At 41.5% G+C, this 15702-nt stretch overlaps 1 protein-coding gene across 4 annotated transcripts in view; it reads left to right on the top strand.

Moving 5' to 3' along the window:
- kirrel3b (kirre like nephrin family adhesion molecule 3b) overlaps nt 1-15702 on the top strand; it is a 160179-nt gene that overhangs the window by 125659 nt on the left and 18818 nt on the right. For all 4 annotated transcript variants that reach the window (XM_072392830.1, XM_072392829.1, XM_072392828.1 and 1 more), the window contains exons 7-10: nt 5291-5396; nt 12389-12537; nt 12716-12843; nt 13292-13418. In XM_072392830.1, the coding sequence (XP_072248931.1) occupies nt 5291-5396; nt 12389-12537; nt 12716-12843; nt 13292-13418 (510 nt within the window). The remainder of the gene's footprint in view (nt 1-5290; nt 5397-12388; nt 12538-12715; nt 12844-13291; nt 13419-15702) is intronic.

The raw sequence follows: 15702 nt of genomic DNA, 5'->3' as shown, positions 1-15702 counted from the left end.
AAAAGATATCTGACAGAGGAGCACATTGTTGCGTCGTTGCAGCTGGAGAAACCTCATACTTAGCTCCTCTTTACTGCTCTCTCAGCGAGCCTTTCTCAGAAAAGATGAAAGCCATCACACTACTTATCAAGGCAATGGTACCTTCAGGAGATTCTTGTCAGCTTGTGAAATAAATGAAACACTTGACAGATTCGCCTTTGCAATGGTGCTTGGGTGTTCGCTCTTCTTTTATAGCCAGAATCAGTCACATGGAAGTATCCAACAAAGCAGCTTCATAATTGTTGGCAGTGTTAAATGCTGGTCAACAAGAGAGCTCTGATGTACGACATGTTCAGGATTAAATGGTCTTCTTCAAATTGGATTTTGTAAAATGCTGTCAAATGCTTGTGTGGCTTCTTCTACTTCTACAGTAAACTCGACTCTTCTCTCATTCACGGATAAACGTATTTCTGTGCAATTTCAAGCTTTGCGCGGCAGATCATATCACAGTTTGGTCAAAAAGGATCTGGAAAGCTGTAATTACATTTTTGTTTGCTGTACACATGCCATATGTTGAGTGACTGTGAATACCAAAATGCTGCTTACTTCTGTGCTACGGGACATTTGACATACTTTTACTTAGGGTAAGCAACCAACTTGGAAAGAAAAGACATTGGATTAAGATACGAAACATAAATGAATAGTTTACTCTCCAACTGAACTGCAATACTTTAAGTTCCGTTTATATGTTGTGCTCGCATGTGTTTTAGAAATGGAGCCAGCACGTCTCAGCCCAGTACCAAGTATGGGGGGGATTAATGACAGTGTTGGGTGACCAGATGCTACTAATCTAAAAAGGACCCCGTTGACTGCACTCTAGAACCACTTCGGTCTCCCCAGACATCTGTCACTTTGAGCTAAAGCTTTATCCTATTTTTGGTCAGATGCATGAAGTCAAAGGTGAATGAGAGAGTGCAACTTCGTTCACACCAAGTTAGAATTTGCCTCCACCTATTAATCTCACTGATGATTTTGAAGCGTGAGTTTGTGAGAACGAATCAGTCACAGAACCTCAATTTCACCTCAAGCTTCACTTTATTTCCTGGCTGTCAAACACAGGGTTAACGCCTTTCAAATATTTTGCGTCAACACTGGGATTCAGTTATGTATTGACCGTGCACAGATTTGATTGATGCTGTCGTCTCACTTTCTGCGAGATTTCTCCAAATGCTATTGTATTTTCTGAAAATGGGATAATAGCATTTATACTCTGACTAGTGTTGCCTACTGCAGAACTCGTCTTGAATCAGTCCAGCTGTTAATCCATTAATTCATTCAGATTCTCAACTAACTTCCTGTCTACAGTTATTGACCATGTTAGTGAGAAAATGTTAGAAAGAAATAGTATCAAACCATATCAATCCGTCTGCTCTTCTCAACATTTCCTATTCGGCTCATTTCTGTGCCTAGATACCCTTTTTCACGGTGGCTCATTCTCATTACAATCCCAACGAGAGTAATCTAAACACAACCTTGCACATTCCTCTACAGTTTAAACTCTACTTTAAGGCCCAGGGTTTTACACCCACCTCAGCATTTTCATTACCACCGAAGTTCAAACAGAGTTATCTGACCAAGGTTTTCGACAAATTAGCATCTAAATACAGTATGTGCGGGTGATGTTGACAAAATGAGAGGGATTTAGAGCCAACAGAGTTGATTCAGAATTCTGGATAGACTGCTGACTTCAGTTGTCCATACCATTCCATTAGCTGACTGTAATTATTTGATAGCAGATGGGTGGCTCCCCCCCGATGCTGTTTTCACCGGCAGCAAATCTTAACTTGCATTACGCCTTTTGGAGTTAAATCAGTAAACTTCCCCACCGCCTTGTAACGCTGCAGGGAAATATGTTTCGGATGCCACAGTTTCATGTGCTGTTAATTCCCTCTCATCGCATGATTTTAAAATATTCTTCAAATATTTTCCAGTGCAGTTGCATATCTTCAGAGCATTGCCCCACATACAGGCACACTTTGAAATGCATGGAGGGTGCGGGGGGATTAATGCACTGGGGACAAGCAAAGCCAAGGTTCCCTGTGTGTTTGCATTGCAAACAAGCTGAGCCATGTGTGGGGAAAACGAATGCCATTTGTTGAGACTAATTAATAAAGAACATGCAGATGTGCAATTGGGGAGGATTTGTTTTGGGTAACTTGCTCAGCTACATGCTTTCCTTGCTTAATCATGCAGATAATGGCAAATTCATCAGAGAAAGAATCAGAGTTTGAAGGAAAGAGTATTAGGGTAAGAGGGTGAAAAAGGCTCTTGTATTTTTAAGAAAACTTTTGCTCATGAACATATTTCAACACATATGTGCTACAAGGAATGCTGCAGAACATCTGCCTTCATTAAATTGAGTAAATTCTGAATTTACTCAAGTGGATGTCTTATGATCAATATGTTAGACCTCAAGTTGTCTGTCAGTCTGTTCTCCCCTGAAGTAGCCCATTCAAATAGCCACATGACAGTGTGCCCATATTGCTGAGGCTATAATCCACAAGTGAATTGTCCACAAACAGCTTCTACATCCTTCAGAGGCATCCAACACTCCTGTAGTTTGAGGCGGGTCCTGCTGGAGAACAGCTGTCTACAATGACCTGGGGAGATTGGAAATTGAGCTTTAAGAAAGGAAAAAAAAAACATTTGTGCTGGCACAATCTCCAGGAAAGAAAGAAGTTGGAAGATTTTTCCAACAGCACCATCTGGTCTCCACTTTGAACTAACCGATCAAAAGCTGTCAGCCAACTACAACGCCACTCTGCCCAGTTCATTCTGTTGTTTTTACTGAAGCTCCAATCAGTCTTCCGATTCCCCTTGTGCTCTATCTATCCATTCCTCCCCTCCTTTTTGTGTCGTTACAAGATGCCTGAAATTAATTTGGCCAGCAACTTTATACATCAAAGTGGCAAGGGGACTTCTTTATTAAGTAGATATCCATTGCATCATGAGGGTCAAGGGCTGCAGCCCCTATTTTACACAGACTTTTGACAGCTTCAGTATGTCTTTAACTGTGGCTTGGGGAGATGGAACTATCAACGAATGAAACTCTCCATGACATTACCTCTTGCTAAGAGGTACAAAAGGGTTTTCTAAAGGAGGCTCAGTTCAATAATTTGAGTAGAACATTGATTTTGTGGTATATTTGACAGTAATGGGCAATTTTGTCTTTTGAAATCTGTTTTCACAAAGAAAAGAATCAAATGATTGAAAAGTTTTTAAAAAAAGGAGGAGTTTTACTGAAAATGGTTTATGGATTAGCTTGTAGTTTGCTATGTCTGTTAGCACAAACAGAAGCCTCAGAGCTCTCCCCTTGCTTTTTTATGTAAGCCTGTCTCTATTTGCTTGCAGAATTTTTATAGCCACCTCCGCTATTGCCACACCTGTCACTGCCCCTCAGGTCTCCTCTGCCTACATTTTTGTTCATGCAATTAAACGCTCATAATGCGAAAAACACCTACTAAGCAGCTAACCCTATTGCTCAAGGGATGGATACATTTCCCCTTTTGATGTGATGCACACCCATGTCCTCTTCCATATGCCCACAAACAAGCAGCGACACACAGAAATACACAGTCACACACGACTGGCTGCGCAGTACCTGGGGAGACCTGCTGGTTGATTGCAGCCTTCAGGTCTTCCAGAATCCACAGTGTTGTTGTTTTCTTTACTGGCCTGGGGAGAACTGGCACAGGTGGAGCTCGTGGATTTCAAGGTGGTAGAGTGGTTGTTGGTGCAATTGTTGTAGAGCGGGAATTGTTGGTATGCTGATGGGGAATATGGTGTGTGAATGGGATGGAATGTGGCACCTGGACCATGTTTTCTCTAGAGGTTTGTGGCAGCTGAGCCAGCCTGGAGCATCTGCACAGCCACAGGGTAATAAGCAGTGTTCCTACATTTCATGCCCACATGCACACATGCTTACAGAGTCACTCCATAACTATACACATAGTGGCACAGTGTTTGGTCACATTACAGTGGTGTTTGTGTGCATCTTTAATTCTCTGCGGATCTCTGTGCTTACCGCAGTACTCTTCATCCACATCCCTACAACAGCTCCTGGGTAATATGCCAGTGCACTGTAACTGAACAGAGAGCAAATATGTCTTTGAAATGGATGGATCGCTTTAAACCTGAGCAAGTACTCCCATATGACAAGATTGCTATACGGGGTGCATCATCACTTAGCCATGGGTGCCAAAAGGAAAACAGAAAAGGTATACGATACTTAAACCACCACTGGCTTGAATCACTACTAACTTTGCTCCCCCCTTGCTGCTTTTTAGTTTCTGAACAAAATACACACAGCATCTTTTTAGAAAGTCTGACAAATAGCTTTACCTGCTTGAGATTCATCCTCCGAGAGATGAAGCTATTTACTGAGAGGTAAATAGCTGTTTGTTTCACATGGGATAGGATTAATATGGAAATGAACATGTATCTTCAAAAACAATCCCACCTTTGTCAATTAGGATAAATTAAGTTGTTTACTGAATTTGCATAATCTGGATATTTGTAACTGTATGAACTGTTTTAATTGTACTTTTTCACGGAGGTGGTTCATTGTGTTTGCATGGATTACACTATGGACTGCTCTCTATTTGTAAATTACCATTTAGTGAAGCTCATTATCAGTTCCAGTTTTCCTTTGGTTTGCTCCCCATAGCTTCACTAATGAATATATGGGAGTAAAAACAGCATGTTCTACCTCACACCTGTGGAGAACACTACAATGTTACCCAATAACATGGGCTTAGACCCATGGTGGGCAGCAGGGATATTAAAATAAGACTTTGAATCATTCAGGAATAATTGTCCATTATTTGGAAGGTAATCCAGCCACAAACTGAGATAAGTTGTCATAACTACTCTAAGCTCCACCACAATGTACTTTAAAATTATGACAATAACAGCTCGGCTTTTAGTGGATCATAGTCTCCTACAACACAGCATGTGTGGTACTGCCTCATGAAATGCTGCCAGATCCCAACACATTTGGAAAATCTAAGTCTCCTGAATAAGAACTTGTTTTATCCATACAGCTTTCTTTCTTTGCATGTTGCTCAGTTTTTGACACTATTTATAAAACGCCTGTGTTGTCTCCTCTAAATTTGTAAGATGTTTCTCTTTTATGTAGCCACAGACATCTCAGCAACAAAGTGTCTGTCCAAGACTTACAGTTCACTACATCGTGTTTGAGGAGGATGCCAGTCGTGTAATTGGTTGTCTTTGTTTCTCTGTGTTTTTATAGATCTCCCCCTTGTCAATCTCTCAGTGGATTCTCAGCCTGTTCTGGAGGGCAACCTTGTGAAATTCCACTGCTCTGCAAAGGCCAACCCTCCTGTTACTCTCTACAGGTGAGATCATAAAGAAGAAGTGTCTCCAGAGTACACATAAGTCATGCACAAACTGTGAAAGGTTATATAACGTATAGGAGGATGAGAGGCAGAGTTAACTTACAATGAGGTTTTTTCTGATCGATGTAGCTGCCAGATAATCATTTTCTCATACAGTCAAATTCAACGCTCAATATTGGTAACATTAATCATTGTCAGACACCTTCTTATGATGTCTTGACACCATTACTTCTACTCATCCTAAGAAATGATGGAATGGCAAAACAATGAAACACAGCTGAAATGTGGGCAGACGTGGAAACACCACAAAAAAAGAATAATCTTTTGGGAAACCTTGTCATGTTCCACTGGGCTGCAGCAAAGCAATACAGGGCTTTGTTGCATAGCTGTTTGCTTTGTGGTCACATCATCTCCCTTGAACTTTAAATGCCCGTCAGTTTGTCGGAGGAAAGCTGAAAATATAATTTGCGTGAGATTTGAGGAAGATGTCAAACCTACAGAAGACAGGACCTGCCCCAGGGAGGTGGTGGATGAGTTGGAGCTTGTGTTTTCTTTTAGCAACACACTAGTTTCGAGGAGGTGATTAACGTAGAAAATATACAGTCCATTGTACGGAAACAGTATCTCCACACTCCGAATATGTGGTCATTTTACCAAAGCAGCAAAGGAAATTGATTGAAAATGCTCAGTTAACAAATCAGGCTTTACAGAAGGAAGAACAGGCAAAATTCAGACCTCGAGGCACATTTCCCATCTGATAACTAATCCACATTGCACTTACCAAAATGTAAGTGTTTTCGCAATTGCTGCGGAAAGCTATTGGGTGGTGGAGGACAGAGACGTAGCGTGTGCCATTATTGCCTTTTTTTAGAGGTACAAAGACTACAGATTTGGAGAAATGATATGTTTCAAAAATCACCACAAAAACGCAGAGACTCTTCAAAAGCTCATGCAACGCAGCTAAAGCACAGGCTTGACTGCCATTGAATATCACTTGACTGACTAAAAGATTACAGTTTACAATATGAGTGGGCCTCATCTGCTGTTTACTTGATCTTCAATAAGACCATGAACAGTTTCCAGAGTGTGTTTTCAGTGTAGTGTAGTGTGTTTTATATGCAGATTGTATTAAAAATCTCTTTCAGTTCAGACTAGTCCCAACAGTAAAAAGTATGTGAAATAGAATTAGCTTTTCATCATTTCTCTGCTATATCTGTCATTGTGATTAGGCAACTAATGGGCATTTAGTTATGCTCTTGAACTGTTTCACGGCCCTCCACAAGCAGAACACTGAAGTGATTTGTCAAAAGATGGTTTTTTGGCGTGGGAGTTTTTTTTGTTTTTTTTTTAAATCAGGCAAAAAATAAATGGAGTCAAATCGATTGGAAAGGGAATTGGCTGAATCTTGTAATGTTACTGGGAAATGAAATGGAATGGATGTACAGCACACTCCGGGTTGGCAAAACAGAGATGTTGCCTTTTTGATGGATCATGCCCTTTTGAAAAGGAAAAGGTGGAGGAAGAGCAGTGATATTGTGGAAAACAAGGTTTGTATTTGATTGTGTGGGTGCACAGAAGAGACAGAACGTCTATTTCACCTACAAAAGGATTTCACCTATTGTTATGGGAGTGGATCAATGCTAGAATCAGACCTCTCCACAGGGTATCAAGAGCTAAGACTCAGTGGAAGTTGAGACGACATTTTCTTTTAGTTTGACAGTCTACAGAATGAAAAATGGTTAAAGGTTGAAGCTAAAGGGAACCAAAGCAACTCTTTCCCACTCTAATTTATTTTCCTTTTCTCTCTTCCCTGTCACAGCCTCTATGCTGCTGCATTAATCCAGCGTAGGACTAGAATTAAAAAGTCAGACTAATAACTTTTGATGCTTCAAGGCTGAACTCTTCAGCAGAGTTTCATAGTCTCCCATTTAGATTTATCTGCAGTTTATACAGGCACTTCAGGACTCCCATGCACCGCTGGAGTTCAGGACATACTGGAGGGGGGATTTTCAGCCTCATAATGCTTGCCTGAGGGACTTTGTCTGGTGGCCCCAACAAAGTCCCCTCAAGAGAGCAATATCACAGCGGAGCTCAGGAAGCTGGTCAAGCAGTGTGGGGTCATTATTCAGTGCTAATACACTCTGTCTAACCCAGATCAGATAGAGCACAAGGACAGAGTAGTTCTCAGACGGATGGCCTCTTTTCCACTCCCAAGAGAGCCATCCATTTCCAGTGTGCACTGCACCACTTTGCCATCCTCCTATTCAATAGACACTTGAGACACAGACCTCAGATAGTAGGGGGCACTAGTCAAAGGGATGGTGCCTCCTGCTGCCTGTACCCCCTTGTGATTACCACAGTGGTGCAATAAATCAGAGTTAAGACGTGAGAATGGAAATGAGATGTATTTCGACATACACCTGAACTTTTGCCAGATCACAGATCAAGCAAAAAGTAAAGAGGTAAAGTGGAGGTGAGAGAGTTGGAAGTGAAGATGAAAGTGATGCTGAAGTGTCTAAACTAAGTAAGAGTAATAGGCACGTGTTTGAGTCAGCACTCAGGGAGACGACACACTGTGGGTGGGGAAGACATATGGGTTGGAACATCTTCATTACTGTTTATAATGGTAGGAGGAGGAGGAGGAGGAGGAGAGAGAACTTGCAAACATCACAAGCACTCAGCCACCATCTGATGAAGACATAGAAGATTTCCTCAGATCCAAACGAGAACCCACCAGAGAGAAAGGCAAGAATAACAAACAAAGAAAAGCAGGTCTCTCATTTGCACACGACCATAAACATAAGAAAAAGAAAAGAAATAAAAAACTTGGCACCCTGATTAAAAATGTCTGTGAATATTCTATAGAGTGAAATATTTTAGGATCTAATTGCCTAAGGAAGAACTGTGAAAAATGGAGCACTTTTGTTAGATTTCAATCAAGATTCTCTTCTTTTTCATCACCATCTCTGCAGTTTTGAAATATTTTCAAAACATTTTCCAACTTTCCGTTCGTGTTTGGCAGATTTTGACCTCCAGGAGTTTAGTAAAATGCAAGCAAAACGACGTTTGCCGGCATCATGGAAATTGTGGTTTATGCCCTTTTTGCTAGTAATATCTCGTTACCTTTCAGTGGCTGAAGTTTCCATAGCTAATGTCCACACCAAATTGTCTCTCTTTATCTTTCAGTGAGATTTACTGCTACAAGCAGATAATCTGTAGACCTTACCTCAATTTCTTGGGAGCTCATAAAATAGCTCAGTTATTTTGAGCCATGTCAAAATGACTGCATTCTATTGCTTAACCTGCATATCAATTTTATAGCATGCAGAGAGAAGTCATCACTTTCAATATGCATGGAAGGCAGAATAGAACCACACTGTGCTGTGCTTAAGCACACCGATAATAACTGCAGGGCCTGATTTACCGTGAGTCTTGAAGGCGATGGCACAGATACCTGCCTAATTTAATTGCTACTCTTTTATATCCTTAATCACATCGAGCAAATACAATCCCACCTCCCCATCCCACCTTCCACGTCACTTTCATCCTCTGCTTCCGTTAACAGCAGACCTTTTATCTGCCTAAGAGTGTTAGCTTACACACTCATGGTCATGCATAAAAACCCACAATAAACACACGCACACACAGAGTTATTTGATGAAAGAAGCATGAAGCCTTTTAAATGTAATGTTTTACACTTACGCTGCTCTTAAACTTAGGTCTATACATCTCAGATAAACAACAAAGCGTAACGCATTACAATGCGTCATTATTTATCTGACTAAATTAAACCAAAATCCAGAAGCAGTGTGTGAAAAACTGAGTAAACTCCTGATTCAATAGCTTGCTTTGTTTGTTTTTTGCTGTGATGTTGCAACACAGCCATTCTGCTCTTTCCCAGCCACTCTGCTGCAGATTTGCTGATGTGCTTGGGATCCCTTTCCTGTTGACTCAGTTTGGGTCAAGCTTTACTTGTCAGACAATTGGCCTCAGACATGACTCTCAAATACTTTGGTTTGCATGGGAGTTCATGGCTGACTCTATGACTGCAAGGTGCCCAGTTCCCCATCACCCCTCCACCACTGTGCTCGACAGTTGGTATGAATAATGACATAGTATAATGTATGATGTGTTGTTGTTCGCCTGAGGTTGTATTTACCCTATTTTAAGACCTGATAAAGACCAGGTAACCTTTTATGCTCAGACACATTGGGGCAATAAGGATTCACAGCCTTTGTCTGAATGAAATTCCTGAATAGGATACAGCAGCATGGAGTGAGTCAGCTATTGAGTAAGCTTGCTTTGGCCCATCCGCCCTCCCAAAGGGAATGCAGGTGTTTGTGTTACTCCGGGCCAGCTATGTTTAGACACAGGTTTTGGACGAGGCCCAGCACACCAACAGATCTCCCTTGCTCCCTGAGGATGACAGCATTCTGTCTCTGCTCCCTCTAACAATGTCAAGGGCTTCCAAACCTGGCAGCTGTAATCTCCTCTCGGCGGCAGCAGCCAAAAGCCCAAACATCTGGGCTTACCCCGTTACCACTCCTGGTGTTGTGAGCTGATAAAGTTTGAGTGGAAACAGTCACACATTGTTTCACATTTGTCACGACCGACTCAAACTAATGGCAAAGAATGACAGGCAACACAAACATTTTCATTTTTCAGCTTTATCAACTGGATTTTTAAGGGAAATAGTCATGGAGTGTGTCAGTCTGTAAATCATTAGTGATTGCATGTCGAGTGCATGGCTATAAACATCATGGATGAGGTGTTTTGAGACAAAGACAATCCAAGAAGAAATTAAGGTGTGTGATATAAAGGGAAACATGGGTTTTCCTCTCTGAATCCTTTAGGTAAATGGACGGAGAGTCTTTTTATACGGAGAGTACCAGCTCCAGGTGTTCCCAGTGCACAACGACTCGACTACATCTACTGAGAACTGAGAACAAAAACAAGGGCAAATACCAAAAGGGTTGTCATAATTTCTGCCATAAAGACGTTCCAACAGGAACCACAACAACAAATTGTCATCTGTATCATAGCAGTCTTGATTATCAGAGCCACAGCCATCTTATGAAGTCTGTGCAGCAGTTCTGGAACTTTCTGACAGAGCACACGATAATTGTCACCATAGTATCAGTCTCATAAGTGTTGCTGTTTAAACCAAGGGCTGTGACAAACCATTAATGTGGCCATTGTCGCGGTATCTGTAGAAAACTTTGAGGAATAGATATGTATATTGTTATCAGACTGCATTTTTTTTCCACATTTTTTGGCAATTGCATTTTTAAAAAAAAGAGAGGTAATGAACTTAAAAAGTAAATCACGTGAAGAGCGTTATGATCAGCTGAGATCCACTCACAATGTTATAGCACTGCATTAACAATGCGATGTCTCATGATATTGATGTCACTATTATCGTAGACCATCGTAAATGCCCCAGCTCGAACAATGTTTTTTTTTCTATGAGCACGTTTGCACTTTTGTTGAAATATTGAGGAATACAAATCATTTACATGTGGGGGAGTGAGAATTGGCTTTGGTGCGTCTAAGGGCACGAAAATACTTTGTAATTCATCAGCATTCTAACTCCTACAATGGCGTTTGTTGTCAACGTTGTTGTCATCAACAGCATCGTTCTCACCCTCTTATTCATCATCATTATTGTTTTCATCATGATTAAATGTTACAAGTGTGATTAATTGCCTATTCACCGTGTCCATCTTTCTCATCTTAGTCATACAAACTGCCCCAGAAACACTCCTGGTCAGGGACAAAGTTCTATGAACATCAACAGTCACATGGTTTCCACCATTTTTTTTTTTGTCGTCCAATATGTAGCATCGACTTTGTGTTTCTTGTGCTGATATTCTACTTAGATATAATGCAACTAAGACAATTCAACCTTTGGGGAATAAAACATGTATATCACATTCTCCCTCCAAGTTGTTCGGTGTACAAGCACTACTCGATCAGACATGAGGGCAGATGGGCCCGAAACACCCATATGCCCCCATTTCAACATTTTTGGAAACACAGGTGTTGCGAAGCTCTTCCTGTCACACAGGAGCCAAGCTCTGAAAAGATCCACTGCTTAAAATAAATGAGCATGAAAAAAATCCCATGAAGCCCAATTAGAATTCTGCTTCACTTCACTTACTGATTGAATGAGGTAATCTGTTCTCATTTAAATGATAGCATTTCAGTCAAGCATGGGGCCAGCTTAGTCATGGAAAACAAATGAGTTCCCTATCCCATGAAAACTCTTCTCAGTGCTGGCAGGGGTTTTAGAATGGAGACAGCCACCGGTTCTGTTGTCGCCGTTTTCATTTGCCACATCAGCATGAAGCCACATGTCCATTGTGGAGGTTTGCGGCGCGCGTGATTCATTGTGTGTCCCACGGCACCGTCTGAATTTTCCAGACCCAACACATCCGAAGATACCTTTGCTTCATTTTTATAAATGGGCCTTGTCTGTTGCAGCAGCAGAGCACCATCTACCCCATGTAGAGTGAGACGCAGCTGCCCGTGACATCATAAAAGTCTCACCTAAACACGTGCGGAGTGCCACAGAAGCTATCAGTCATAAACACAAACAGATGTTTTTTATACGTGATCCCGAGTCAATTTATTATTGTCAGCTGTTGTGTTTAATACAGTGTGTGTCGGGCAATGTCTTCAAAGCTGGAGGAGCTACCCATTCGTCATTCTGTGATTTGTTTTTCTTAGCCTGCACTCTGTGCTGCACTCCATGTCTGGTGTAATGAGGAACGTGCTGTCTGCTGCGAGTTGCCAGGGAGCTTGTCACAGCATGGAGGGCTGCCATGAAAATACGCTGAAGCCAGCACAGAAAACTTGCCCCAGAATTATGATTTATCCGCACAAAAGAACACTTTTGACACAAGGGGGTGTGAAAACCTGTCTTAATGCTTTTTGCCCTTTCCCTTCATTCTTTTCCATCTCTCCTTCCTTCATTTTGCTGTTCTTATCAGGTGGGCCAAAGGAGGAAGCATGATTAAGGAGGTCTCTGGAGACACATATGAAGTTGTTGTGGACCACTCCTTCTTTACAGAACCAGTTTCCTGTGAGGTTACCAACGCTCTCGGCAGTACCAACATCAGCCGCAATGTTGATGTCCACTGTGAGTGACTTTCAAAGTAATTCTGCATGCCTCTCTATAATGCCAGCAGTGCAATAATGCAAGTCTACGGATGTTTGCTGTCTTTTATATTTTATCACTGAGCTCCAACCTGGAGCCACAACAGCTAACACTTAGTTATGGATATCTTACAGCAAGTTAATCATGTTTCTTTCAATAGTTGGTCCTCGCATGGCTGCAGAGCCACAGTCCTTGCAGGTTGACCTTGGATCTGACGCCGTGTTCAACTGTGCCTGGACAGGAAATCCTTCTCTCACTATAGTGTGGATGAAAAGGGGTTCTGGAGTGGTGAGTATACAGCGTTGCCTATACAAAGTCCATCTTATGCTCAATACAGTAATTTCCTAAAATAATCAAACTGCTTTGATTTGAGAACTTCCAAGGCCCCATGCGAAGTATTTCTGGATTTATTTCATTCTGGTCTTAAATGTCCACTGAATCTAAAAATTTTTGTTCCAACCTCTTGATGACCTGCACTCACATAAGATTCATCTCTTTGATGCACAAATTCACCCAATTCCACCTTTTCTTTTGTCAACATCAAAGGCCAAAGCCTTTTTCTGCTCAGCTCAGACCCCAGATTGGATTTTAATAATTGAGAAGAGCTGCCCTTTAAGGTATTAAATGGTCTATGTGCTGCCTTGGTTTTTCTCTCAGCACTGCTTTTCTGCCATCACAAATGCAAAGGTTCTTTTGCAGTCATTGCATCTGATGATCTCTGACTTCTTTGCCGCAGGTTCTTAGCAACGACAACCTCCTGACACTGAAATCTGTGAGGCAGGAGGATGCTGGGAAATACGTTTGTCGTGCCGTGGTCCCGCGTGTTGGGACAGGGGAGAAGGAAGTCGCTCTTACTGTCAATGGTAAGCTGTGTCACTGATGTCTCTTTCACACTAGGAAATAGTTCTTGATACACCCCCACAAAAAGGTATCAAATGCATATCACATAAAAGCGTGAATCCTGAGGTCTTGGGTCAACAGCAGCAAGAAGAAAGCAATTTGTCACAGGAGTCAGTATTCTGTTTCTCTGAAGGTGACAGAAGCCTTCTGCTGCAAACTTCCAACTCTATATCCTACTCTATTTCTCTGCGGTAGTCCTTTGAATTTTATGTTATTTCCTTGTAGAGACACTTAATTTTGCCAGAACGGAATTGTTACAAAACACAAACCACCACACAAAGGAACAAAGTACAAAACCATCCACACACAAACGAATGTTCCGAACAAAAGTAATGTCATAAAACACAGTCCTTTCACTTGCTTTCGTTATAGTGACGCCTTTGCATGTAAAAAGAGATGGAGTAAATATAATGTAGTCTTTCTCAGGATATGCTCATACATTTCATAAACAGGTGAAATGTGTTTAAATGCTAATTAGATTCTGCGTGAGTCACAGAGAAGCTGCCTTTTCTGAGGCTCTGACTGACTAATGAATACCAGCCTTGGTGGGAGACCTGGCAACTCTCAAACAAATGACTTCATTATCAGTGCTTGATATTCATGGAGCATGCTTCAGTGTGGCAGAGGTTCTCAGTTGTGGGATTTACATGTTTCTTATTTTCACTGTGTCCATCTAAAAGAGGCTTGTGACAGACTGAAAGAGAGAAAGAAACAGAGACGCCGGTAGGATGATGTAGAATTAATGCTCACAGTGTACCACTGCACATTTTCAAAGCTAACAAAAGAGTTTGCCTGTAAGCAACACTCGTGTTGATTTGGGTATGAAGATATATCAAGTAGCAAACGGTGTGTTTAAAGATTTTCTTTTTAAAATCCAAACACTGGCTTTGCATATCAGAGAGAATGGGACACCAGTATTCCCTCCAGCTAAAGATCAGAACCATGACTTTCTATGAACCACCAGGAGCCCCCTCATTCTCAGGCAGGAATTAAGTTGAAATCAAGGCATAAGAGGAAAATTCATGGCTTCTCCCATTGTCTCTTATTCTTTTGATAGCAACCTAGACTGGCATCCTCTTTGCAGCCTTTATATTTACACGGAATATATTATATCCAGCACACCAGTTTATTTTGATGTATCTCTGTTCTGCTCGTGTAACTATGGAGATTGTGTTGTTTTTGAAAATTCTGTCATGGGGGGAAAAGATGATAGACTGTCTTAATAAAGATTACAACACAAGTCAGAGCAAACTGGGAAATGTGTAACAAAGCTGAAATGGCATATTTGTTCAGTCTCTACACATGTTCAAGTGAGTCTGCAATCCTTTCCAATCTTTTCATTTCTTCGTGTTCTTTGTGCATTTCTCTCTCTTTTGTATCTTGCACCTCCATATCTGAAATGTCATTAGATATTCAAAGCTTACCTCCTTTTTTTTACCCTTCTAAATAATTGAAATTCATATTTTTTCAAGCCACACAGTCAGTCTTGAGTTGCTTCTTACCCAAACCTTCAGGCAAATCGGATTGTCAAACTTGTGACTGCGTAAACACCGTGGTTGAAGTGGGGGAATGTTTGAGGCCGTTTTCTGAGGTTCATCGATTGTCCTGTGCCACAATCTCAGCTGCAGATGAACGTGAGCGCCTTCCTTCTCATCAGCCTTTAAGCCCGACATTATTGACAGTCAGATGCACTCAATTGAGTCGAACAGTGAATTACTAAGATAACATGTGAGTGAGGTTTATGCCTTTTTTAAGGGGGGCCACCATCACGCCGTAGCAACGCCGTAGCAACGCCGGCAACGCCGCGTGAATGCCGAGGGTTCATGATGCGACAGCGCCTGCTGCACGTTCGACTGTTTCTGTGCTGTTTGTTTTCCCCGCAGTTATCGCCTCATTCCTTAAAGCCATCATTTAAATTACATGTGTTTATAATTTGTCATTCCCTCTGTCTATCTCCCTCAGTCGTTTTGTGTCACTGGCTCCCACTGTGGCATACCGCATAGACATGAGGGCTTTTTCTTTCCCTGAGGAAGAATGTAATTTAATTACAATCAAACAGCTAGCAGGGGAGGCAGTTTGTGTTCAAGTCACTAATGGATACATATTGCCAACTGTAGTCAAACATCTTTTAGAACGAACAGCTCCTCGGTATTTCATACAAGGTTGTCAAGTGGCCTGCAGAAGCTGGAATGAAGGAAGTTTTCTGATGCGCTTGAAAGGATTTAGCTTTTAACTTAAAGAGAATAT

Source organism: Leuresthes tenuis, unplaced genomic scaffold, assembly GCF_036924035.1.
Source record: "Leuresthes tenuis unplaced genomic scaffold, fLeuTen1.0.hap1 SCAF_9, whole genome shotgun sequence".
NCBI classification, from domain to species: domain Eukaryota; kingdom Metazoa; phylum Chordata; class Actinopteri; order Atheriniformes; family Atherinopsidae; genus Leuresthes; species Leuresthes tenuis.
The sequence above is the reverse complement of the archived record's forward strand: the minus strand, read 5'-3'. Positions and strand labels throughout refer to the sequence as shown.